This window comes from Capricornis sumatraensis, chromosome 3, assembly GCF_032405125.1.
Source record: "Capricornis sumatraensis isolate serow.1 chromosome 3, serow.2, whole genome shotgun sequence".
In the NCBI taxonomy this organism is placed as follows: Eukaryota; Metazoa; Chordata; class Mammalia; order Artiodactyla; family Bovidae; genus Capricornis; species Capricornis sumatraensis.
This window is the reverse complement of record NC_091071.1, coordinates 132,391,809-132,418,136: the sequence shown is the minus strand read 5'-3', so window position 1 is coordinate 132,418,136 and position 26,328 is coordinate 132,391,809. Positions and strand designations below refer to the sequence as shown.

Here is a 26,328-nt window from a genome sequence, read left to right as displayed (position 1 = left end):
GTACTTAGAGTGTTAGCTTATTATGGAATCCATTAGCACTCATTCTTGCTAATCTGTTTATATTTGCATAAGCACCTTAATGGTTTAAGGAAAAATCCATAGGCCAGAAATTCCAGAAATTTCTCAGTGCAAAGCCTTTTACCCAATTCATTGCTTTCTACTCATTATAAGTATGGACAAAACCCTAGGGCTTCTTTCTCAAAGGCAATTTTGTTAAGGTTTGCATTGAAACACTTGGTTCATGTTTCTGGAAAAAATTATCAGTCTTTTAAGCAGTGTTGACAAACTTGCAAGAGCAATACTACATCTGCTGTTATTACCAGTGTATAAACTACTAAACTACTGTTGTTGCATTGGGGAGTTTCCCAAAGAGAGATATCTTGAGTTAAGTCTTAATTTTTGCCGAGGAGTCAAAAAACAGAAGCAAATATTGCAAGGGAATTGCTTTGAAAATCCTAGCAACAATACTCTTTAATATGCTATTAGATGAGTAACCTGGAAGGTTGCTTTAAAACCAGTTTACAGGTAATCTTTCTCATTTTGCAGATCATCCTCAAATCCCCCAGCTAGTTAGAACTTAGGCTTTAAAAACCCCAGTTTGCTCTTCTTTGCACCTATCCTATGCCATCTCGCTTTGATTAGCAGATAACTCTGTGTATATGGCTTCACCTTTTGCTCATAAATCCTCTTCAGAGAGTATACTTTGGGGCATAAAGTCACTTGAGTATATTTGGAGACTAAAATTTTTCTGGGTTCACTCTTTATAGCATCTATAGCAGATAGAAGAAATAAAACAATGAAATCTAACAGAGAAGCAATAGGCTGAAGAAAAAAAAAGCTATTGTGTGTGTTTGTGTGTTTCTTTTACATGCATGCTCTTGCTCGGTCATGTTGTGTCAGGTTCTTTGCCGCCCTTTGGATTGTGGCCTGCCAGGGTTCTCCATCCATGGGATTTTCCAGGCAAGAATACTGAGTGGGTTGCCATTTCCTCCTCCAGGGAATCTTCCTGACCCAGGGATCAAACCCACATCTCCTGCATCTCCTGCATTGCAGGCGAATTCTTTACTGCTGAGTCATCCAAGAAGCCCCTATGTTTCTTTTAGTTCTCTCTGTGTGTAAAACAACAAAGATTTACTGTATAGTACAGGGAACTCTATTCAACATCGTGTAATTAACTATAATGGAAAATAATTGGAAAAATTATATAGATATATACACATGTATGTATAAGTGATTCACTTTGTTGTATGCATCAAACCAACACAATATTGTAAATCAACTATTCTTCAGTTGGGGCTTTCCTGGTGGCTCAGGTGGTAAAGAGTGTGCCTGCAATGCTGGAGAGCCCGGTTCGATCACTGGGTTGGGAAGATCCCCTGAAGAAGGGAATGGCATCCCACTCCAGTGTTCTTGTCTGGAAAATCCCATAGACAGAGAAGCCTGGTGGGCTACAGTCCATGGGGTCACAAAGACTCAGACATGACTGAGTGACTATCACTTTCATTCTTCAATTAAAAAAAAATACTGTAGGACCCTTTTCTTCTTTTTTGTGTTTAATGTGACTATAACTTGTATATATTTAAAGCATGTTTTATTCCTCAAGTTTTCTCTCCATTTTTTATTTATAGTAATTTTTGAAACTTAAAGCTGTATTTATATAATATTCCTATAAATTTAATTTCCAGAGTTGGGAAGTTGTCATTTTATTTGCCATCTATTCTGCTGTCTCCTAATTTGAAAGTCAAGATATGAACTATTAAGCCTCATTTGGAGAAGCTAAATCTAACACATTCCTGCAAGTGCTATGAAGCATATGATTCTAAATTGACAATGAATTCTTTTAAGCTGTAGTGATTTGTTTTAAAAAGCAGTATGATGTAACATGCCATTGTTACTTAAACCAAAAGAAAAGTTGCAATTCTTCAGATGACCCTTGGGAAACAGCAGACACTGGTCAGAATGTCCTAATCAGGTCAGAATGGTCAGAATGTCCTAATTTTGAAATGGCAAGGCTAATCTGTTAATCATAATTATATAGACATTTTCTGAAATGTAGAGTAACATTTAACAAAGACCTTTCATGTAGATACTGATCATCTAAAATTTACCCTTATAATTCTAAGATAATGATATTTTCCCTATAATAAAACTAAGATCCAGAAAAATTTCCAACTTGCTCAAAAGGAGGTCTCAGAGCTAGTAAGAATTAGAATGTAGATTTGAGTGCAGTTTTCTAATGTCAGGTCCAATCAATGCTTCTTTAGTATAATATGATCATCAACAAAAACTAAAGATGCATCATAGAGAAGAAAATTCAAAATGTTTTGATACATTTATAATATAGTGAGGGCTTTTCTGGTGATTCAGACTGTAAAGAATCTGCCTACACTGCAGGAGACCTGGGTTTGATCCCTGGATCGAGAAGATCCTCTGGAGAAGGGAATGGTTACCCACTTCAATATTCTTGTCTGAAGAATTCCATGGACAGAGGAGCCTGGCGGGCTATAGTCCACAGGGTCACAAAGAGTCAGACACGATTAATACTTACCACTTAACTAACTTTAATAATATAGTGAAAGTTCAGTAAGATTGAATTCTTAATGTCATTAGGATTTAGAGAAAAAAAGAAATATGACGGTTATAAATGTCTTGCATAATCTCAAAAGACAACAACGTAAAAGCCTGGACAATACAGAATAGGATTCTCAAATTTCAGAATACATAAAAATCACCTGGCAGCTATATCTTGTATACTCTCAAAAGACAGTAAGTAAAAGCAAAAATGATATAGGCATTGATTCTCAAACTTTACATAAGAATTGGAAATTTGGTATACATAAAAACTAGAAGAGATTCTGAATTTGTATTTCTAACAGTTTCCACGAAATATAAATTTTGATGTTTCATAGGACCATATTTTTAATATCTTTGACACAGACCCGAAATGTGCAATGTACAACACACACACACACAGACAGACACACGAATAAGGTGGATATTAATAGTAATGATAAACACTACACAGTCCCAGGTACTGTTCTAAGTGTTGACATATATTAATTCATTTAATCTGCACAATAATCCTTCAAGGTAGGCATACTTTTTAACCCACAATAAATGTCCTAAGGCACAAGGAAGTTAAGTAACCTATCCATGGTCACATATCTACCAAATGGGCAAGCTGAGATTTAAGCCCTGGCAGTCTGGCTTAGAAATCTCTGCTGTTAACTTTTATGCCGTACATCTTTCCCAATAGCTGAAAACATATTTACCCCAAACTGCAATAAAGACATTATAATAAAAAATTAAGTGCCAGATAGGAATATGACAAGATTTACATATAGACATATATTTTTTAAGCATTGAAAATGTTTCTGCAACCTTCTAAAATATATATGTATATGTCAGGGATTTGTGATTCTTAAACACTTGACTTCCTGGATGTACTGTGAGAATGCATGAAATAAAATGAGATTTTTTTTTTTAACCAAATACCTTTTCATTGTAATGCAGATAAATCCCTGGGGAGGAGTGCAACTTTCTTAACTGTGAATAACCTATCATAGCCAGCAGTCTTGGGCATTGAATAGCTAATATTCATAGGGTGCTCTTGGTTAGGACATCTGCTTGGAGTTGTATACAACCCCAGAAGCTCAGAGGATGGTTAGATAGTAGTTCCCAGTCTTTGTTATTTTCACTGAGTCCCAGGAAGTTCAAAGGAATTAGCAAGATCCTCCAGGAACTGTGAGTTTCTCAGAAACTTGAACAGACTCCAGATCTGAACTACCCACCTGCAAGGCCCGAGGACTGGGACCCTTCTCCAGAGGTTAAAACAGCTACAGAAAGCTGCTCTGTTACTAAACATAGCAGCGTTTCAGCCCCACTTGCTGCATGCTGGGGACTTGTACTTTAAGCTGGGAACATCATTTCTTCCCAGGCACTTCCCATTCCACAAATTACCTTTAGGGACTTTGGCAACAGTAGAATCAAATTCACTGTGAATTAAATTGCAGCTCTGATGTAAAACTCTGGAAGCAGTTGTATTTTTAATGTCTCTTTAATAAGTAAGCATTTTGGCTTTATTCAGGATATGTTCTGTTATGAATGTGAGCATTGCTTTTGTCATGAGAGGCAGCACTCCATTGTATTCTTCATGTTTTTTAGGATTTCTGATCCATGGCTAAGTATTGTAAAGATAAGATGAGCCCCTAGAACCAGGGCTTACCTTTGGTCTTGGTTTAATTTAACACAGGCTTAACCTGATATTTCAGAGAAGGCAATGACGAGCCACTCCAGTACTCTTGCCTGGAAAATCCCATGGACGGAGGAGCCTGGTAGGCTGCAGTCCATGGGGTCGCTAAGAGTCGGACACGACTGAGCGACTTCACTTTCACTCTTCACTTTCATGCATTGGAGAAAGACATGGCAACCCACTCCAGTGTTCTTGCCTGGAGAATCCCAGGGACGGAGGAGCCTGGTGGGCTGCCATCTCTGGGGTCGCACAGAGTCGGACACGACTGAAGCGACTTAGCAGCAGCAGCAGCAACCTGATATTTTCTATCAGAGTGAAAAAGCAAAATACAGAATCAGGCACTGCTGTTAGGTCTACGTTTTAGTCACTATGATTATTTTCAAATAATTTAAAAAGAAAGAAAAGGGGAAGAAGAGAGGGAAGAAGGGAGAGAGGAATGAAAGGAAGGATGGAAGGGAGGTCAGAAAGAAGAGAGAAAAGAAGTAATGAATGTTCAAGGTTACGTTGCAGGTTGTCTGGTACATTGTGATGCTCCTCTGACTCTTTTTTCTTTCAAGTATTTGTATTTCACCTGCTGTGACATAAGAGGCTAAAATATTATTCTGATATTATTTGTATAAGAGTGGCAGCAGAAGAAAATGTTTTTCAGATTTGCCAAAAGCTATGCAAACCACTCCTGAAACCATGAACTGCCTTGGTCAGTAAAAATGAAGCCTGTTGGTGATCATTTGATTTTTCAGGCATTTTTAAAGTTGGCATGATGATTTTTTTTCTTTATTATTTGAGATAAAGAATTTGACTTTTATTGATAGAGCTGTCAAGGCCCAGGAAATGTTGATGAAGCCTCATTCCTTGACCAATTTAAGACAAGCTCTTGAACCTTTTCCTAGGCCCATCTGTTCACTTCCTTGTAAAATCCAGTTTTATGAGAACCCTGCTAAGTCAGTTTAACCAGAACCCGCTTAATATCTGATCAGCCTCAATATCTCATTCTTATCGGGTTTCTCATCCTCTAACATCCCCTAGGTGATGTCTGATCGCCCTGGCCTGTCTTCAGCAAAGAATCCTGTTTGGTCAGTTTAGCCAGAATCCCTCTTGATCATGACGTTTCCTTTTGGTTATTTTCCACCTCTGACCCCCAGTCTGTTCCTTGGCTGTAAATTCCTACTTTCTTATGCTGTTTATGGAGTTGGGCCCAGTCTCTTTCCCCGACTGTAATAGCCCATTGCAGCGGTCTCTATACCTGTTGTGATGCTCCTCAATAAGGTCTGCCTTAACATCTTTAACAACAGAGAGAGGATCTTTATTCTCATAGGTAAAATTTTAACACTGGTAACCTGTGTATGGGCAGGACCTAGTTTTTAGAAGTATTTTGTTTGGCTTTTCTTGTGTTTTGAAAATGGAGTTATTTGCCAGTTCCTAAATTTAGGAGCTATCCTGCAAAAATCCAGATTTTAAAAAGATATATTATTTTTGGAAAAAACATCTAAAGAAATGACAATATGAGAAAGACAACCGGCTGAGTCAAGGTAGTGACTACTCTCTTTGGACTGGAAGACTTTCTCTCCTAGTATCTCTGTGGCTGGCTTTCTGGCTGTTGTGCTCTACCTGGCTGTGTAGACATTTGAATTTGCAATGCCTTCATTATGGTTTACTAATGACTTAGTACTTCGTGGTTTGGCCACATGTCACTAAAAAGATACTTCCTCAGTAACTGTTCTAAACTATATGAAATTATAAGGATCTGGGAACTCATTAGAAAAGGGGAATTATTATGTATAATCTTAAAGGATGCAAAGGAATCTTCGCATCTGATGCGAAGAACTTATTCATTAGAAAAGACCCTGGTGCTGGGAAAGATTGAAGGCAGGAGGCAAAGGGGATGACAGAGAATGAGATAGTTGGATGGCATCACCGACTCAATGGAGATAAGTTTGAGTAAACTCTGGGAGTTGGTAATGGACAGGGAAGCTGGCGTGCTGCAGTCCATGGGGTTTCAGAGAGTCAGACATGACTGAGCAACTGAACTGAACTGACTGAATCTTAAAGGAATATGGACTGGTATTATTCTGATTCTTATTGCACCAATTTCATAGAGATTTCACAAAGCTCAAGAAAGTAACTAAATGTAATTAAGTACTGAAAAATGAAAATAGTGACAGTTTGGAAAATTAGCTTTTGATCAAAGAATGTTTACATTAATAGGATATTTCTTTCTTTTTTTTTAGTAGAAAAAGAAATGAATATAATGTCTACTTCTTAAGTACCTGAAAACATAATTTGCTAACTTGAAGTTGCCTTTATTTTGGCTGAATTAAAAAGCAAGCAAACAAAAGTGAATTGAATGTCTGAGGGCAAGTATTTCTGCCTGAAAAGTATGACTTTACTCTGGAAACTTTGTTCTTCATTTATTGATGTGGGGTATCACATTGATTAATTTGTGGATATTGAAAAATCCTTGCTTCCCAGGGATATATCCCACTTGATTGGATTCAGATTGCTAGTATTTTGTTGAGGATTTTTGCATCTATATTCATCAGTGATATTTGGCTTATAATCTTTTTTTTTTTTTTTGTAGTACCTTTGTCTGATTTTGGTATAAGGGTGATGGTGGCCTTGTAAAATGAGTTTGGGAGTTTTCCTTCCTCTGCAATTTATGGAACCTTTTCAGAAGGATGGGTGTTAGCCCTTCTCTAAATGTTTGATAGAATTCACCTGTGAAGCCATCCGGGACTTTTGTTTGTTGGGAGTTTCAGTGCTTGTGATTGGTCTGTTAATGTTTTCTATTTCTTCCTAATTCAGTGTTGGGAGCTTGTAACTTTCTAAGAATTTGTCCATTTCTTCCAGGTTGTCCATTTTATTGGCATACAGCTGCTTGTGGAAATCTCTTATGATCTTTTGTATTTCTGTGGTGTCAGTTGTAAAATCTCCTTTTTCATGTCTAGTTTTATTCATTTTAGTCCTCTCTCTCTCTTTTCTTGATGAGTCTGGCTAAAGGTTTATCAATTTTGTTTATCTTTTCAAAGAACCGACTTTTAGTTTCTTTGCTCTTTGCTACTGTCTTCTTTCTGTTTCATTTATTTCTACTCTGATCTTTATGCTTTTTTTTTCTTTATGCTAACTTTAGGTTTTTTGTTTGTTTGTTTGTTTTTCTCTAGTTGCTTTAGGTGTAAGGTTTGGTTGTTATTTGAGATTTTTCTTGTTTCCTGAGGTAAGATTGTATTGCTTTACTTTCCTCTTAGAACTGCTTTTGCTGCATTCCATAGGTTTTGGATCATTGTGCTTTCATTTTCATTTGTTTCCAGATACTTTGTTTCCTCTTTGATTTCTTCAGTGATTCATTAGCTGTTTGCTGCTGCTGCTGCTAAGTCGCTTCAGTCGTGTCTGACTCTGTGCGACCCCATAGACGGCAGCCCACCAGGCTCCTCCATCCCTGGGATACTCCAGGCAAGAACACTGGAGTGGGTTGCCATTTCCTTCTCCAATGCATAAAAGTGAAAAGTGAAAGTGAAGTCACTCAGTCTTGTCCAGCTCAGCAACCCCATGGACTGCAGCCTACCAGGCTCCTCCGTCCATGGGATTTTCCAGGCAAGAGTACTGGTTGTTTAGTAATGTCTTATTTAGCCTTCACCTATTTGTGTTTTTTTTTTCCAATAGTGTTTTTTCTTGTAGTTTATTTCTAATCTCATAGCACATGGTCAGAAAAGATGCCTGATACAATTTTAATTTGCTTAAATTTACCAAGGCTTGCTTTGTGGCCCAGCACATGGTTGATCCTGGAGAATGTTCCATGTGCACTTGGAAAAATGTGCATTCTGTTATTTTTCAATAGAATGGTCTATAAAACTCAGTTAAGTCCATCTGGTCTAATGTAACATTTAAGGCCTTTGTTTCCTTATTGAGTTTTTGTTTGGATGATCTGTCCATTGACAAAAGTGGAGTGTTAAAGTCACCCACTATTATTGTGCTAATTTCTCCTTTTGTGGCTGTTAGCATTTGCCTTATATATTGAGGTGCTACTATGTTGTATGTATATTTGAAAGTGAAAGTGAAGTCGCTCAGTCGTGTCCGACTCCTTGCAACCCTGTGGACTATAGCCCACCAGGCTGCTCCGTCCATGGGATTCTCCAGGCAAGAGTACTGGAGTGGGTTGCCGTTTCCTTCTCCAGGGGATCTTCCCAACCCAGGGATCGAACCCAGGGCAGACGCTTTAACCTCTGAGCCACCAGGGAAGCCCCTTACAACTATTATATCTTCTTTTTAGATTGATCTCTTGATCATTGTATAGTGTCCTTCTTTGTCTCTTATAACAGTCTTTATTTTAAAGACTATTTGTCTGATATGAGCATTGCTACTTTAGCTTTCTTTTGATTTCCCTTTTCATGGAATACTTTCTTCCATAACATCTTCACTTCTTTCAGTGAGGAACTTACAATAGCAACTTCTGTCTTTTGAAAACTGTGTTAGATTACCTTGCTCAAAGGCTCTTAACTATTTGCTTGGTTTGATTTTAAGTGTGTCTTATTGCAATACCTGAAAAATGTTTGCCTTTAGAGGATAAGATTGAAATAATTTGTTTACCTTGAACTTTATGAAGGAAAGGTGAATACAAAATATATTAGTTACATCGAAAGGATTAAGTTATAAATTGAAGTCTTAAAGAAGTTTGAAGTAAACTTTTGACTTATTTTGGAGTTCATAGGAAAGTTAAGCAATCATTCAGTTTTTTAAAAAATCATGAAAAAATATTGTATATGTCTGAATAGAAGGTGCTCCCAAGATATGGATGTCTATGTGCTTTACCGGTTAGAAGTTTTAAATATACAAAGCCTTTAGACATGTAATAAAATGATCAGATATTACTTCCTTGTATGTATTTAAAAACCACATTATATAAAATATTAATTTAGAAATATTACTTTTTTGATTGATTTTTTCAAATACTTTACATATGATTTGATTCTAGTGACTTTGTCATCTCTAAATTCCCTGTTTTGAGTCATCTCACCCAGTTTTCCAGAACACATCACTTTCGCCTAAATATTTTGAGATTCAGTACTTTTTCTTTTGAACTTTATTTTGTATTAGGGTATAGTGAGTTAGCAATGTTGTGATAGTTTCAGGCCAACAGTGAAGGAACTCTGCCATACATATTCATGTATCCATTTTCCCCCAAGCCCCTCTCCCACCCAGGCTATCACATAACATTGAGCAGAGTGCTATGCAATAGGTCCTTGCTGGTTATCCATTTTAAATATAGCAGTGTATACACGATCATCCCAGACTCCCTAACTGTCCCTTTCCCCTGGCAGCTATAAGTTCGTTATCTTAGTATGTGAGACTCAGTACTTTTTTGATCAGTTATGACTCTATCACTGTAAGCCATGTGCCAATTTACAAGCACTGTTTGCATACTGAAAGGTGCAGTTATTTAAAAAATTTGTCTTACAGGTGAATACTTTTCTGCTCTCTAACATGTAATCATTCAAAGTAGTTTTATTTAAAGTTATATCAGACTTTTGCATAATCATGTACATTTCCAATTGAAAGAAAAAATTACTAAGTCCATGTAGAATTTTTGCTTTATCAGATTTTTGGCGAATTCCCTGGCAGCCCCGTGGTTGGTATTACATGCTCTCACTGCCAGGGCCTGGGTTCAGGCCTGGGGAAATATTCATAGACTAGCACAAGCAGAGTGTCAAAATAAAAACAACAACATAACAGTTTTTGTTAGATTATATCCACAAGCATTTAAGGCTGGCAAAGTCAGAGGTTGGTTCAGCCTAATGTGTTTTCCCCAAACAAACCTTAGCTTTACATAATAATATAATACAGAGATTTAGATAGGGATTTGATTTGATATGATGTGACTTTTTTTTTTTTAACGTGAGTTTTTCTTGAGAAATATTCCTGAGGGAAGAAAAGACTGCCTCATGTTTGAACATATATGATACTTTCCTTTTTCTCCCTTTTAAAGTTATTCCTTAAATCTTTACTAAAGTACAATAAAACATATAAGGAAAATAACCTGGAGAAAGGGAGAATTTTATTTAATCGTAAATCAGTTCACTTCAGTTCAGTCACTTAGTCATGCTTCCCTGTCCATCATCAACTCCCGGAGCTTACTCAGATTCATGTCCATTGAGTCGGTGATGCCATCCAACCATCTCATCCTCTGTCATCCCCTTCTCCTCCTGCCTTCAATCTTTCCCAGCATCAGGGTCTTTTCCAGTGAGTCAGTTCTTTGCATCAGGTGATCAAAGTATTGGAGTTTCAGCTTCAACATCAGTCCTTTCAATGAGTAGTCAGGATTGATTTCCTTTAGAATTGACTGATTAGATCTCCTTGCAGTCCAAGGGACTCTCAAGAGTCTTCTCTAACACCACAGTTCAAAAGCATCAATTCTTCAGCGCTCAGCTTTCTTTATAGTCCAACTCTCAGATCCATACATGACTATTGGAAAAACCATAGCTTTGACTAGACAGGCCTTTGTTGGCAAAGTAATATCTCTGCTTTTTAACATGCCATCTAGGTTGGTCATAGCTTTTTTTCCAAGGAGCAAGTGTCCTTTAATTTCATGGCTTTAGTTACCATCTGCAGTGTTTTTGGAGCCCAAGAAAATAACGTCTCTCACTGTTCCCATTGTTTCCCCATCTATTTGCCATGAAGTGATGGGACCGGATGCCATGATCTTACTTTTTCACTACTCTTTCACTTTCATCAAGAGGCTCTTTAGTTTCTTTGCTGTCTACCATAAGGGTGGTGTCATCTGGATATCTAAGATAATTGATATTTCTCCTTGCAATGTTGAAAGCAGATTAAAGGCTAACAGAGTTTTGCCAAGAGAATGCATTGGTCCTAGCAAACAAATGGCAAATCAAGGTGATATTATTAATTTTGTGAGACTTTTTCTTATTCTAGTGCATATCACAATCATTAAAATATCCATGTCTTAAAGATACATTCCTATAGAAAAGATAGCAAGTGAGGAGTTGAAAGGATATACTATGAGATGGGCATTTTATATAAATGTCTCCATAGTATTTATGTGAGATTTTTATTCGGTTCAGTTCAGTCGCTCAGTCGTGTCCAACTCTTTGCGACACCAAGAATTGCAGCACACTAGGCTTTCCTGTCCATCACCATCTCCCCGAGTTCACTCAAACTCATGTCCATCAAGTCGGTGGTGCCATCCAGCCATCTCATCTTCTGTCGTCCCCTTCTCCTCCTGCCCCCAATCCCTCCCAGCATCAGGGTCTTTTCCAGTGAGTCAACTCTTCGCATGAGGTGGCCAAAGAATTGGAGTTTCAGCTTCAACATCAGTCCTTCCAGTGAACACCCAGGACTGATCTCCTTTAGGATGGACTGGTTGGATCTCCTTGCAGTCCAAGGGATTCTCAAGAGTCTTCTCCAACACCACAGCTCAAAAGCATCAATTCTTTGGCATTCAGTTTTCTTCACAGTCAAGCTCTCACATCCATACATGACCACTGGAAAAACCATAGCTTTGACTAGACGGACTTTTGTTGGCAAAGCAATGTCTCTGCTTTTGAATATGCTATCTAGGTTGGTCATAACTATTCTTCCAAGGAGTAAGCGTCTTTTAATTTCATGGCTGCAATCACCATCTGCAATGATTTTGGAGCCCCCCCCCCCAAAAGTCTGCCACTGTTTCCACTGTTTCCCCATTTATTTCCCATGAAGTGATGGGACCAGATGCTATGATCTTCGTTTTCTGAATGCTGAGCTTTAAGCCAACTTTTTCACTCTCCTCTTTCATTTTCATCAAGAGGCTTTTTAGTTCCTTTTTACTTTCTGCCATAAGGGTAGTGTCATCTACATATCTGAGGTTATTGATATTTCTCCCAGCAATCGATTCCAGCTTGTGCTTCTTTCAGCCCAGCGTTTTTCATGATGTACTCTGCATATAAGTTAAATAAGCAGGGTGACAATAGACAGCCTTGATGTACTCCTTTTCCTATTTGGAACCAGTTAGTTGTTTCATGTCCAGTTCTAACTGTTGCTTCCTGACCTGCATATAGGTTTCTCAAGAGGCAAGTTAGGTGGTCTGGTATTCACATCTCTTTCAGAATTTTCCACAATTTATTGTGATCCACACAGTCAAAGGCTTTAGCATAGTCAATAAAGCAGAAATGAATGTTTTTCTGGAACTCTCTTGCTTTTTTGATGATCCAGTGGATGTTGGCAGTTTGATCTCTGGTTCCTCTGCCTTTTCTAAAACCAGCTTGAACCTCTGGAAGTTCACGGTTCACATATTGCTGAAGCCTGGCTTGGAGAATTTTGAGCATTACTTTACCAGCATGTGAGATGAGTGCAATTGTGTGGTAGTTTGAGCACTCTTTGGCATTGCCTTTCTTTGGGATTGGAATGAAAACTGACCTTTTCCAGTCCTGTGGCCACTGCTGAGTTTTCCAAATTTGCTGGCATATTGAGTGCAGCACTTTCACAGCATCATCTTTCAGGATTTGAAATAGCTCAGCTGGAATTCCAGTTGAGATTTTTATTAGGAAATAGCAATTAATTTGGCAGAAGATGTTGTTGTTGTCATTTCCTGATACCCATGAACTATACCATTAACCACAAACTACAGAAGATGAAAACAGCTTTTTTTTTTTTTTTACCCACAGTGGATGATGAAGAGGTGATAGAGCTTGGAAACCTAAAAAGATTTAGAAGTTGTAGTAACCATTTCTGTCTTGGCTATTTAATAAAATGCCTACTTTTAGAAATTAAAAAAAGGCAAATATTTTTACTTTCATGTCATAACCTATGGAAAAATCTATTATTGAAACATTTTTTCAGGAAAAGATGACTCACTTTTACTCTGGGTCTTCCAGCTTTGTATGAAAAAAATCTTTTTCATTAATATACCAAAAATATAATTTAAAAGTACATGCAACAAATTATACTAATGATGATAATGACAAATTATCATTTTTATCTCTTAACAGTGGAAAGAGTGGAACGAGAAAACCTTTCAGACTATTGTGTTCTGGGCCAGCGTCCAATGCATTTACCAAATATGAACCAGCTGGCCTCCCTGGGGAAAACCAACGAACAGTCTCCTCATAGCCAAATCCACCACAGTACTCCAATCCGAAACCAAGTGCCCGCATTACAGCCCATCATGAGCCCTGGTCTTCTTTCTCCCCAGCTCAGTCCACAACTTGTCAGGCAACAAATTGCCATGGCCCATCTGATCAACCAACAGATTGCCGTTAGCCGGCTTCTGGCTCACCAGCATCCTCAAGCCATCAACCAGCAGTTCTTGAACCACCCACCCATTCCCAGAGCAGTTAAGCCGGAGCCAACCAACTCCTCTGTGGAAGTATCTCCAGATATCTACCAGCAAGTCAGAGATGAGTTGAAGAGGGCCAGTGTGTCCCAAGCTGTCTTTGCAAGAGTGGCATTCAATCGCACACAGGTATTAAACATCATAAGGTTTTAAACATCATAATGTTTATATCATGTTAATGATATATCATGTATCGTGTTAATACTGTGGACATATTGTGACAAATATTTTTTATCTCTTTAAAATTTTTCTGTGGATCTCAGAGCACATAGAATCAGATTAACTAATAATCTTTAGTTCATGAAATACTATCACCATTGATCTATGCTTGGCTATGATTAATTAATTTCAGTAATGTAACGAATGTTGTGAACTCACTACCCAACTCAGCACCTGAAATGTTACTAGTGACGTGGGTCTCTTTATGTACTTCTCCTTCCCTCTTCTTTTCCATTTACTTTCCCCAGATGTAACCCTGATCTTGAATTTTGTGATCACCATTCCTTGTTTTTATTTTCTAAAAAACTAGTTCTAAAACTTACCTTATCTTTGAACTTTACAAAAAATATTATTATATGTTATCAGTTTTATAACTTTTAATAAACCCTTCAAAATGTATAAGTTAGATTTAAGATATTAGTAAAGTAGTATTGATAAAGGAGTTCCCAGGTGTTGCTAGCGGTAAATAACCCACCTGCCAGTGCAGGGGCATAAGAGACACAGGTCGATTTCTGGGTTGGGAAGATTACCTGGAGGAGGGCTTGGCAGCCCACTCCAGTATTCTTGCCCAGAGAATCCCCGTGGACAGAGGAGCCTGGAGGTCTACAGTCCATAGGGTTACACAGAGTTGGACATGACTGAACTGACTTAGCACAAAGTAGTAATGGATAGCTGACTCGTATTTTTAGTGTTTTGAGAGAATTATATGCCAATATAATATTAAATGATAGACAATGAACAGCTTAGCTATGTCTTATTTTATTGAAGGCTGCTTATAATCAAGAAGTTCTTTCCCACCAGTACTAAATGTGAGTGTGCATTAGAATCACTTGGAAGACTGTTAAAACATAGATTGCTGGCCCACTTCCTAGAGTTTCTGATTCACAAGTCTAGGCTGGGACCCAGAAATTTGCATGTCTAACAAGATCCCAGCTGGTCCTGATGCTGGTCTTAGGTCACATTTTGAGAACTGACAATCTAGCTCTTATGCCATCGTTCCTTTGGTGTCTGTAGGAATTTGGTTCCAGGACTCTCACAAATACCAAAACCCATAGATGCTCAAGTTCCTTATGTAAAATGGTGCAGTACAGTTGGTCTGCCCTATCTGTGGATTTTGCATGCACAGACACAGAGGACCAATTGTATGAGTACCCAAAAAGTAAAAGTGCCTAATCTTAAGGAGCTAACAATCTGGTAGTGAAAAGTAGAATGTACTCAGATAACTAAAATAAAGTGTGAAGTCAGGAGAATAATTTAAGGTAATGTGAGCAGTGACTGCAATGGGTGTTTGTGAGGAGTTGGGGTTAGGCATACTTACAGTAGAGTAAATAAGTGAGTAAGCAAGTGAGTCTTAAGAGGACAGTGGGTTTAAGTTAGCCACCCTACTAAATGTAAGGCAGGAAACCAAGCTCTCTGCAGATGCAAAGATAAAAAAATTGTGAGTGAACACATATGTGAACAACTGACTTGAGTATGAAAGTTTCTGAATAGTTAGACCTTGAAGGATGAATAAAATTTAATGGGCAAACATGGAGAAGAAGGGTATTTTAGGTTAAAACACACACACACAAGAAAAGGGTTGAGTCAGAAAAAGTCAGGACCAGCGGATAGTTGATAGCAAAGCTAGATAATGTAACTTAAAGGTAGAAGAACAGATCCGAAAAGACCTTAGGTTCATGCTAAGAACTTTGAACTGTTTTTAATGAGCAGTAGAAACCATTGAAGGATTTATGTAGGGATATTCTTTCATCAAATGATCAGAATTGGATCTTAGGAATACTTTTTTCCCTTTAATGATATCGAGAGTGTAGGAATTTTACTTAGGAGGCTGCCTTACGTGTGCAGCTGAAATGCATAGAAGTTTTGAACAAGACTGGTGGCAATGGAGTAGAGGGTACTGTCAAAAAGCATTGTGAGAGTAAAGTTGACAGAAATTGCAACTACCTGGAGTAGAGATAATGCCAGGGTTTGAGCCTCATGACTACCAATGAAGCGTAATTATTTAGAGAATCAAGGAGGGCATTGAAAGAGATGGTTGGAATAAGGTTAAAGTGATTATTTTGGGCTGTTTTGACTTTGGGCTATTTGACTTTGAAGTGCTAGTAGACTCCTTAAGTGAAGATGTGTAGCAGTCATTGAAAATAAGAGTTTAGTGCTAAGAATAGTTGTTAGGGTTAGAGAAAGAGATAAGAAGTTTATTCACAAAACCTGGAAGTTAAAAAGACAGCAGAGGGAGGGGAGAAGCCACCAGCACTACTAACACCAAGGAAAAGAGACCACGAAATGCCAGGAGAGGTGGGGGCAGGTGAAGGTAGAAGGAAAGGGAGATGCTGATAAAGTATAGACGATTTGGGCTGAGAGTCTCCAGAGGAGACTCTTCCATGTGGGGAAAACTAAGAAGTCTAGGGAGGGGAAGTTTGAAACCATGCCATGAGATTTGGTGTTTGGTTGGGAGAAATCCTTGGCAAACTTTAGAGTATAATTTCATTAGAGTGGTAAGGGCAGGAGCCAGAATTTAGGAGTTAAGGAGTGATTAACTGTCAAGGATACAGAAGCAGTGGCTGTAAATTACTCTTTCCAAAATTTGGTGTTGAAAGGGAGACGAGAAATGGGTTGACAGTTCTGAAAGTGAGAGGGAGTCAATTTGAGACAGAAGAATTAGCTTGGGCCTCAGCTGAAGTCAAACAGCATGAACGAGTGATGGAACCAACCATTGTGGTTTGGTAAGTCTTCAGCCACCGTGAAACTGCAGGAGTAGGATCAGGGAAGAAAGGCAGTGGTCTTGCTTGAGACTTGGTGCTGACAGATTAGGTATGGCAGGAGACCAAGAGGGGTGAAATCTCTTGCTCCCTTGACTCTTAGCTAACGTATACATTCTGTTATTGACAGAGCCTGTTGCATCATTTGAAAATGAGTTCAGAGGTTCACAGAGGGCTACACGTGTTCCAGACATCACTAAGCCACTATTCTCTTGTGGCTTAAAGTACTAGGGTAGCGTGTGTGTGTCCACAGTTATCTGGATTGAGCCCATAGGAGTGCTTATCTTCTTGAGCAAGTCTGTTTCATACTATTATAAAACACAAAGTAGAAGGAAGTGTCTTTAAGTCTATATTTCTGTGTGTGTGTGTGTGTGCGCGCTCTTTCATCTATCATTCATGTGCATGAATAGGCATTTCAAGGCTAGTCAACATTTTATTGTTGGTTATTTATATAGCTCCTTTGGATAAGGATAAGGTTGAGAGCATGTTTGTATTGCTTTGGATTTTAGAATCAATGTATGCAGTATACAGTTTATCTAAATAGCATGAAGCACGAGAGAAGACTCCCAATGAGGCTAGACCAAGGCAGGCCGTGTTGGTATGAAGAAATGCTCTGCCAAAGCCCTGGGCCCTGGAGGCCTGTCTTCTGCACAGTCCTTTTTGTCTGTTTTTTGGAATTAATGATTTTTCTTTGGCATTGCCATCTTTCAAGTGCCAAGTTATAAAAGGTCTAATTGAAGCACAGAACACATTTTATTATTTTCCTCCTGCCATTAAATTTGTAAGATGGCTACACTCAGAAACATTCACTTTCAATCAACATGAGCTTGAGTTCATGGGGCCTTGAGGATATCAAGTGGAAACTGCGTAGGAATGTATGAGTATTTCATTTTAAATTTCTGCTTTTAATTTGGGAAAGCTTTTCATCCCTCTGGGATCATAACCTGTTGTGTATAAAGCCCAACCTAATCAAGGTAGATGGTATTGACAGAATGACATAGTTTGAACCTAAGCTGGAGGTCAACAGGCAGATTGTTTCTGCTGTATATGCTGCAGTCACTACAGCAAAGGTTGGACAGCTGGGTTTCACCGGCAACATTGTTAAATGGAAGATATGGTCTACTATGCCCCATGAAACCAGCCATCGATTTTTCAAATGATAGGCTGTCTTGAGTGGAATCAGAAATATGTGAGTGATAAAATAACTTGTTAACAAATAAAAATTAACTTTGTAGATAATAACATAAATGAGTTGTTAATCTGTGGACAGTAACGAATCTCAACATTTTTTTTTCCTCAAAGCAAACAGAATCAGAACCATTTATTTTTGATGGACACCTAAGACGAGTTCTAGTCTTGTATTCAGTTGTTTTACTGATATGTAGAATATGCTTGGGCTTTTTCAGTGGCTTGGTGGGTGAAAAATCCACTTGCAGTGCAGGAGATGCGGGAGACGTGGGTCTGATCCCTGGAGCATATTCTCAGTTTACTGAGTATTTTTTATAAATAGTTCATGGTATCTATTATTCACTTATTATCAAATTCAGTAAAAAGCACTTTGATTTGTCACACTATAGTTTGTGTTCCTGGATTTGTTCTTGATCATTGGACCAAGAATAAATCTAGTAATTAATTTCTCTGTTTTGTATGTGTGTATATGTACATGTAGAACAAAAATCACATGCACAACGTTCACAAATGAATTTAGAATTGTTAAAAAAAAAAGGCTAGTTTTTCATGTTTAAGACTTCCAGATGAAAAACTGAAATTCATAATAAATAGCATTTGAAAAAGCAGTTCTTCAAGGAAAAACTGAATTACTCTGTATGTCTGATCCGTTGTCACTATATCATTTGTTGATGTAAAATAACAAAATTAAGGGGAAAGGAACTGTATTTCCAAGAACTTGCTTTTTAATACATTTTAATTCTCATCAGCATGTCTTTTAAAAACAGAAAATGCATTTGTTTGATAAAATGATTTCCTACCCATACTTCTTGACAAGGTCCTGACTTCTGCCAGAGTCAGAGATCGACAACGTTTTGCCATTCTGATTTTATTTAATATTATTTCTCACACTTCTCTGTTAGTTTGTTAATACTGTCTAAGCTAAGAACATAAATTAAGTCACGTGTTCCAGGCAAGGGAAGCAGCACATTTGAGATCATGCAGTGCCAGGATGTTGAATCTTCAGCCTGAGCATGAGACTAATAACTCCAGATACAGGGCGTGGCAGTGTGTTGCATAGTGTCTGTGCCATAAGCATGATTTGTTGTTGTTGTTCAGCTGCTGAGTTTTGTCTGACTCTTTGCTATCCCCCTGGACTGTAGCCCACCAGTCTTCTCTGTCCATGAGATTTCCCAGTCAATAATGCTGGAGTGGGTTGCCATTTCCTCCTTCAGGGGATCTTCCCCATCCAGGGATCAAACCCACATCTCCAGCATTGCAGGCAGATTCTTTACTACTGAGCCACCAGAGAAGCTCCATCTTACATGGTAGAAGCCTATTTTTGCCATTCTGACCTTATATAAAATATACTGTGAGCACATCACTTTCTCCTTTGCTAGTCTTCTGAAAGAAAAGGTTAGCCGTACTTCTGGAGACTTTATGACAAATGGGAGCCTATGAGAATAGTAGGAGAAAAGTGATATTTTCTGACCTGGTCATTAATATTCTGGCAATCCTATGACACATTACTAAGCATTTCTGTTACCTGTGGTCACAGAGTGCTGTGATACACCAGAGGAGGCTGAGGCAGATCACAGGCCCGCTCTGGTTTCCATCCTTCACTCCTCCAGCACCACCTCCCACCCTCCTGCCTCATGACTTAATTCTAAGTCATGGTGTCTGCTGGTTGGCTCTTCATTCAAAGGACTTTCCTCAGACTACTGGATTTTCCTTTGCTCACACTGACAGAGAGCTGGAAGCACTTAATAGATGTCTGATAGGCACAGGAGGATGAAAGCCCAGCTCCTTGCCTCTTGTCACAGGGACAGTGCTGACCTGTGACTTTCACTCCAGAGCTGTCTGCAGACTGGGCTGAGGCTGAGGCTTTGCTTGCATTTCTTCCCTTCTCTGTCCTGCTTCTCCCACTCCCTCACAAGTTTCCCTCGGAAGCACTTCCTAAATAAATCACTTGTGTAGGAATCTTTATCTCAGGATGTGCTTTTTATCTCAGATTACAGATCAAGGTCATTGCTAGTCTAATTGACATTTGGTTATGCCATAGGATAGTAGTTTGAATAAAATATATCTTCACTTTTATACCTACTACCTTTAGAAATCTAAGGCAAGATGTTATTATGGAAATAGTATGGAGGTTTTTATGGTACTTTGGTACTATGGTACACTTTGTTTATTATCAGTGTTGTTTATAAATCATGAGCAAGATGTTATTAGGGCAATAGTATAGAATTATATAGATTTTTTTTTTTTACTGTACTACTTTCTCTTGAAAACATTATAATTATTGTGATTTTTAACTGAGTCCTCTGAATTCAATGGGCTGGTATGGCTATTAGCCAGATTTACTTATGGATGTTGAATGTGGAGGGATTGGTTAGAGGGAGGGGAGAGAAGGAGAAGGAATGAGACAGAAACAGACACTGGATATTAGGCCCTATAAGGTCATTCAGACTTGACATAAAGCCATCCTTACTGAGTCTCAAAGGTGCCTTATGTGATTTACATGAGTTTCAGAGTAGCTTTGCTTCTCTGTCCTGCCCTATCTCCAGTGCCCTGTCAATGATGCAAATGGGTTCTGTTAGACTGATAATTTTGAGAAGTAAGAGGACCTCTGTAGGGTTTTATTTTTTTTGCACATTCATTTTCCCTTGCTTCTATCCCAAATTTATTTTAGCGTTGGCACACTTAGCAGCGCTATGGACATGAAATAAGTTGCCTGGCTATTTACTGTGTTTACCTCTTTGCATTTTGACAATTTGGTTATGAATCCTAACCTATAGCATTCTTTTGTCCCTTGTCACTTTATGGACATAAGAAAATCAGTAAGAGGCTTTTGAAGATATGAAAAGGTTTGTGACTATTTTGCAAGACTTACTATTATCCAGGAATGGTTGTGGGATGTCCACTGACCTATAATAAGAATGGTTTCATGAAATATGTACAATGAATCTTCCTTAATAGATAAACTATTCTCTAATTTATTTAAAAGCCAATGACCTACATATTCATGTGTTCAGAAATTCCCCATTTACTAGCATTATTTCTCCTTTGAGACCTTCCATTTGAGCAAATCTGTTAAATGAAGTAGAGAGGAAGCTTTGATCCAAACTAGGCTAAATCCATTGGAACAAATGCCCTGCCACATGTGAATGGGAGCATTAGAATGCCAGCAAAGGGAAGTAAAGGGTTATTCTCTGTCCCTCTCTGCACCTCTGTCCCCTTACCTTGAAGGTGGGGTTCAGGAAACAGCCATACACATGGAATTGGCAATAAAAAGTTTGTATCATTTGAACGAGACTTTTGCCACATTCAGTTTTGATGAAGTGTGGTTATCTTTCTTTTATCTCTAGCAGATTATATACCATAACTGGGAAAGTTCAGACTCATTTTGTGTCTAGGTAGCTCTTCTGAGTCAGTTCTTAGAAACATGTTTTCATTAGAAGTCTATATGTATTTTGCAAAATGTGTTAATCTTCTGTAAAAGAAATGCTTCTAATTTGGTATCTTTAGTTTGTGAAAAAGTCACAGAGTTACACAATTTGCAACATTTTATCAAAGGTTTTTTTTTTGAGAAAGCTGTTCATCTTACTTTTATCTGATATAGAAGAGAATTTTAAAAATCCTTTGTGAACTCATTTGGTTGATCGATCCTTAATTTGCATACTTTTAATTTTTTTATGAGACTTTGCAAAAAAAATCTGTTGTTTATTTATTAAAGCCATATCATTTTAAGAAACTTAAGTTCAGGGTCATAAATACAATTTATGAAGTCACTCAGCAACCAGAGAATGTTTTCAACAGATTGGAAAATTAAATTGAGTGATGTATCAGAAAAATTGGCAATAAGGTCAACAGCTAGAAATGTAAATGTCTTTGTGTGAAATGACATGGACTATGCTTTTATGCTTTTTGGCACTGTGTTTATAGTATATTCCCACCCACATTATTAAGGTTAAAAATTGAAGTGGCACAATTAGGAAGAGATGTGTAGCAACAAAATGAAAATTCTAACAACCAAAATATTTGGAAGTCTGAGCTTTAGTATGTTACCTGTTGGTTTTTTCTGAGGGTGGGGAGAAATTTCTATAACTTCTTGTTTGATTTATACTTATTGTTAGCCCAAGGTAGGCATGATTTAGTTACACATACCATTTGTACATGTAGAAAACTTGACCTCTAAGATATTTAAAACTCTTTCTCAGCATTCAGTAAGATATAGGCACTCAGCAATATAGCAGTGTAAATCCAGGGGTCTTTACTCCATGGTCCAGTGAGCTGGTTATAAAATGACTAGGGAACCTGTGAGAAAAAGGAAGTCCAGCCACTGAAAGATGGGCTATAAATATGAAATGCCACAGATCAGGCATGAACATGTTATTGAGTTTTGAAGCAAATAATATGCCCTCTTTTGATTTCAACATTAAATTAATAAAGTAGGGAAAGAGGGTCCTGCAAGCTTCATAAAATAGGTACTCTTTCATTTCAGAATCACTGGCTTGAATTCATAGATTTAAAGATTATAATAATATTAATATCTCCAAAGACAGCAATGTCTCAAAGTTATTCAAAGACTTAAGCATGGCCCTCAAGATAGTGGTCTCAGTTTAGTCCCTCCTTACATATAAAGACTATCGTTAATTAGCACCTTTTAGGCAATTTTGGGCAAAAAGCATGGGGGAGAAGCTGGGTCTGTTTGTGCTCTGGGTAAAGAGAAGTTTGATTCAGTATACCAGCATATTCCCACTCCTAAAGCTAATTGAAACAGAACGTTTCATGTAAAAGAAAATATAAAGGCTCCTTTTATCCCCCTCCTTCGTAAAACTTGTACCAAAGAATCAGAAGATACAGATATGATAGTACAGTGTTCTATTCCTTTCATCCCTGATTAGTGTGAAAAATCCTTAAAAAATAGTTACTGAACGGTTACAAAGTGAAAGAAAGTGAAAATCGCTCAATTGTGTCCAACTCTCTGTGACCCCAATTCTGCAGGGCAGAATACTGGAGTGGGTATCTGTTCCCTTCTCCAGGGGATCTTCCAAACCAGGGATTGAACCCAGATCTCCCGCATTGCAGGCAGACTCTTTACCATCTGAGTTACAGAAAATTCAAGGGGAATTCCCTGACAGTCCAGTGGTTAGGACTGCATGCTCATTGCTAAGGGCAAGGGTTCAATTCCTGGTTAGGGAACTAAGAGTCCATAAACTATGGGTGTGGCCTAAATAAATAAAATTCAGGGCTTTTTATTTTTACTAAAAAAAAAAAAATACAAAACCTGCCTTTCAATGATGGTTTTATAATGTCACTATTCTCTAACAGGGAGGGATTGACTCATTTTGCACAGATGTGGAGTCTCTAACCTGAAATAAGATATTTCACTTCTAGTGAGTGTGTCTCGGTAGAGACTGGCACTTTTAGTTGGAAAGCCTAGTTTTATTAGTTAACTAGTTTCTCCAAATCCTGGATGGTGTTTAAAGTAGGATTTTTATAGGAGAAATACAAGGCAACACTAGCTTTAGGTTCCATTATTTATATGCTTTTCACCTTTGCTTATTCAAAGTAATTAAAAAAATACATGGAGTGTTCCTTTCATGGTCATTGATGGAAATGATGACCATTTGGCCTGGGGTTAAGTGCATGTTTGTTCAACTAAAGTAAATTCAGTTTGAAGGCCAAAAATTCTGTGAGAAAAATACAACTAAATCAATTTGAAGTCAATTGGAAATTGGCAAGGTAGTTTAAATTCTATCTGCAAGTTTTGTGCCTAAAATTATTCCTGTAGACAGCAGGATTTACTTGCAAACTTCTCTGATCACCACACTCAGTAAGAAATAATTTTTACATTATGAGCTAGGATGTCTAAGTCGCACACACTTAGACATGAATGCATACATGTATGTGTGCCTAAGTTCCACCTTATTTCCAACTATATCTGTATATTTCTTCATGAAAGAAAAAGAAAAAAACCTTCATGAAACAATAGAGTATGAAGCACCATTTAACTATATTTTGTTATAAATAAACTACCTACAATGTGCTAAATTAATTTTATCAGCCACTAATACTTATGAACATGTTTCAACAATGATGCAGATTAAAGCTGATTTTAAAAGTTACTTGGGGAAAGAAAGTGGTTTTACTTTTTTGAAGTATGAATAAATATTAGTTCAGTGCTGTCCTGAAATGTCCTTGTGGTCATTTTGCTTTATATAATTTATTAAATTTTTCTTCACACTCTCCTCTATCCCAAATAATTTAAATTATTCTACTTCCTATAATTTTCTTTATTTATTTTAATTGTCTTTATAGGAAGACATCTATAAGTGGAGGGCTTTGAATATGTGAAGTTGCAAGTTGAAAATAAGAAATGTACTTTGAAAAAAAAAAGAAATGTACTTTGATATTAGTTCTGTATTTATCCATTCATTTAACAAGGATTTATTAAGCATTCAGAGACTACGCTAGGGTTATAATGAGGGCTAACATTTATTGAACATTTAACACATATTCAGTACAGTTATAAGCTCTCTAGAGAACCCTATGAGGGAAGTGCAATTATTATCTCAATTTTGCTGATGAGGAAACTGTGCCATAGGGAGATTAATTAATCTTTGTCCACTTGAAACCCAATTTTGAACTCAGAAATTTTGACTTCAGAACTCATCCTCATAATCACTTTATTCTCAATCATTTGTTACCATTGACCAGATGATGAAAGACACAAACCCTCCCTCAAGGAGATACAGGAATAAACAGACTTTTAAAATTGGTATTCCCACTTTGGTATAATAAGTCCTGTGACATGTTCCATGTACTGTATGAGAACAGATGTTTTTAACCCTGGAGGTGATCAAAGCTAAGGCAGAAAATGTTCAGCAAGGAAAAAAAAAATAGTGCTTTATAATTATTTCAGGACAGAGTCAACTCATATGTTTATAGACTGCTTTTCTACTTATATCTGAATGTATTTGATACATTTGAGATATAAATATGCAGTAGAATCTATGTTTTGTTTTGTTTTGTTTTTGAAAGTACTATTTTTGCCAATGTTTTGACAAAGTAGCCAAAGCTAGTAAATTTTTTGGGAAGTTTGCCAACAGTTGTTTCACAGAATACTCCTGGAAACTAGGAGTAACAAGGGCCCAGCACTTTGTGAATGCAGTAGTCATGGTGCCAGGTACTTGAGGTGTTAGTGGAAACCATGTATGTGCCCAGAGCTGAGAACACCGCTGGCAAATGTTTGCAAAGGAACCTGTTCAGTTCTGTATTTGCTTTGCTTTTCGGTGCTAATGTGCTTAGAAAATTTTTACTTAGATTGTGCACAGCCCCCATTTCAGTTCCTAAGCCTTCCTAGAGAGAAAGGTGGAAGGGTTGAGGAAGGAAATAAGATGGGACCATTTATTTAGTTGCTTCTATCACTGCATAGATGAGGTAGGTAGAAAGTAGTCAAGTTGTCAGGAATCTGGTTTGGGCTAAGTTCCTCCATGGTACATGCTCAAGTGTGGTTTGAACAAGGGGGTTACAGTTAAGAAAGCACAGACTGCTTTGGTTTCAAGAATGTTCCGTTGCAGGCCATGTTGTGTTGCCTGCTTACTATATTCTCATGTGGCAGGTGGCACAAGTGAAGTTTTACTGCATATACTAGAAAGAAAGCTGTCTGTGAGGGGACTGTTTCACTTAATAAATTGTAGATTTGGGGAACATGGAATATTTGTTCTAACACGGGGTTTGTAAGGCCTAAGTTTCAGTATTTATTATCTTATTTGTTTTCAATAGGTTGAAAGAGAAGATCTTGAGTGACTGTTGTGAGTTAGGCTTTTAACATGGTCCATCAGGCTAGCTGGGGCTTCCCTGGTGGCTCAGATGGCAAAGTGTCTGCCTACAATGCGGGAGACCTGGGTTCAGTCCCTGGGTTTGGAGGATCCCCTGGAGAAGGAAGTGGCAACCCACTCCAGTATTCTTGCCTGGAAAATTCCATGGAGGGAGGAACCTGGTAGGCTACAGTCCATGGAATCTCAAAGAGTCGGACACGACTGAGCAACTTCACTATCAGGCTAGCTGCTGACTGTTTAGCAAATATGGGACTCCCACTTCCAGAAAACTGAAAAAAATATGGTGCCCTCTTAGAGCTCTATATTTCTGTATATCCCCAACTAACCACTAAGAGAGTTCCAGAAAAACATCTATTTCTACTTTATTGACTATGCCAAAGCCTTTGACTGTGTGGATCACAATAAACTGTGGAAAATTCTGAGAAGAGATGGAAATACCAGACCACCTGACCTGCCTGTTGAGAAATCTGTATGCAGGTCAGGAAGTAATAGTTAGAACTGGACATGGAACAACAGACTGGTTTCAAATAGGAAAAGGAGTACGTCAAGGCTGTATTTTGTCACCCTGCTTATTTAACATCTATGCAGAGTACATCATGAGAAACGCTGGACTGGAAGAAACACAAGCTGGAATCAAGATTGCCGGGAGAAATATCAATAACCTCAGATATGCAGATGCCACCACCCTTATTGCCGAAAGTGAAGAGGAACTAAAAAGCCTCTTGATGAAAGTGAAAGGGGAGAGTGAAAAAGTTGGCTTAAAGCTCA

General features: G+C 37.9%; 1 protein-coding gene across 1 annotated transcript in view; it reads left to right on the top strand.

The window, feature by feature from the left end:
- The window catches only part of SATB2 (SATB homeobox 2), a 199,877-nt gene that overhangs the window by 112,924 nt on the left and 60,625 nt on the right, over positions 1-26,328 (top strand). Inside the window, exon 7 of the mRNA XM_068968633.1 lies at positions 13,225-13,697. Coding sequence (XP_068824734.1) covers positions 13,225-13,697 — 473 coding nt within the window. The remainder of the gene's footprint in view (positions 1-13,224; positions 13,698-26,328) is intronic.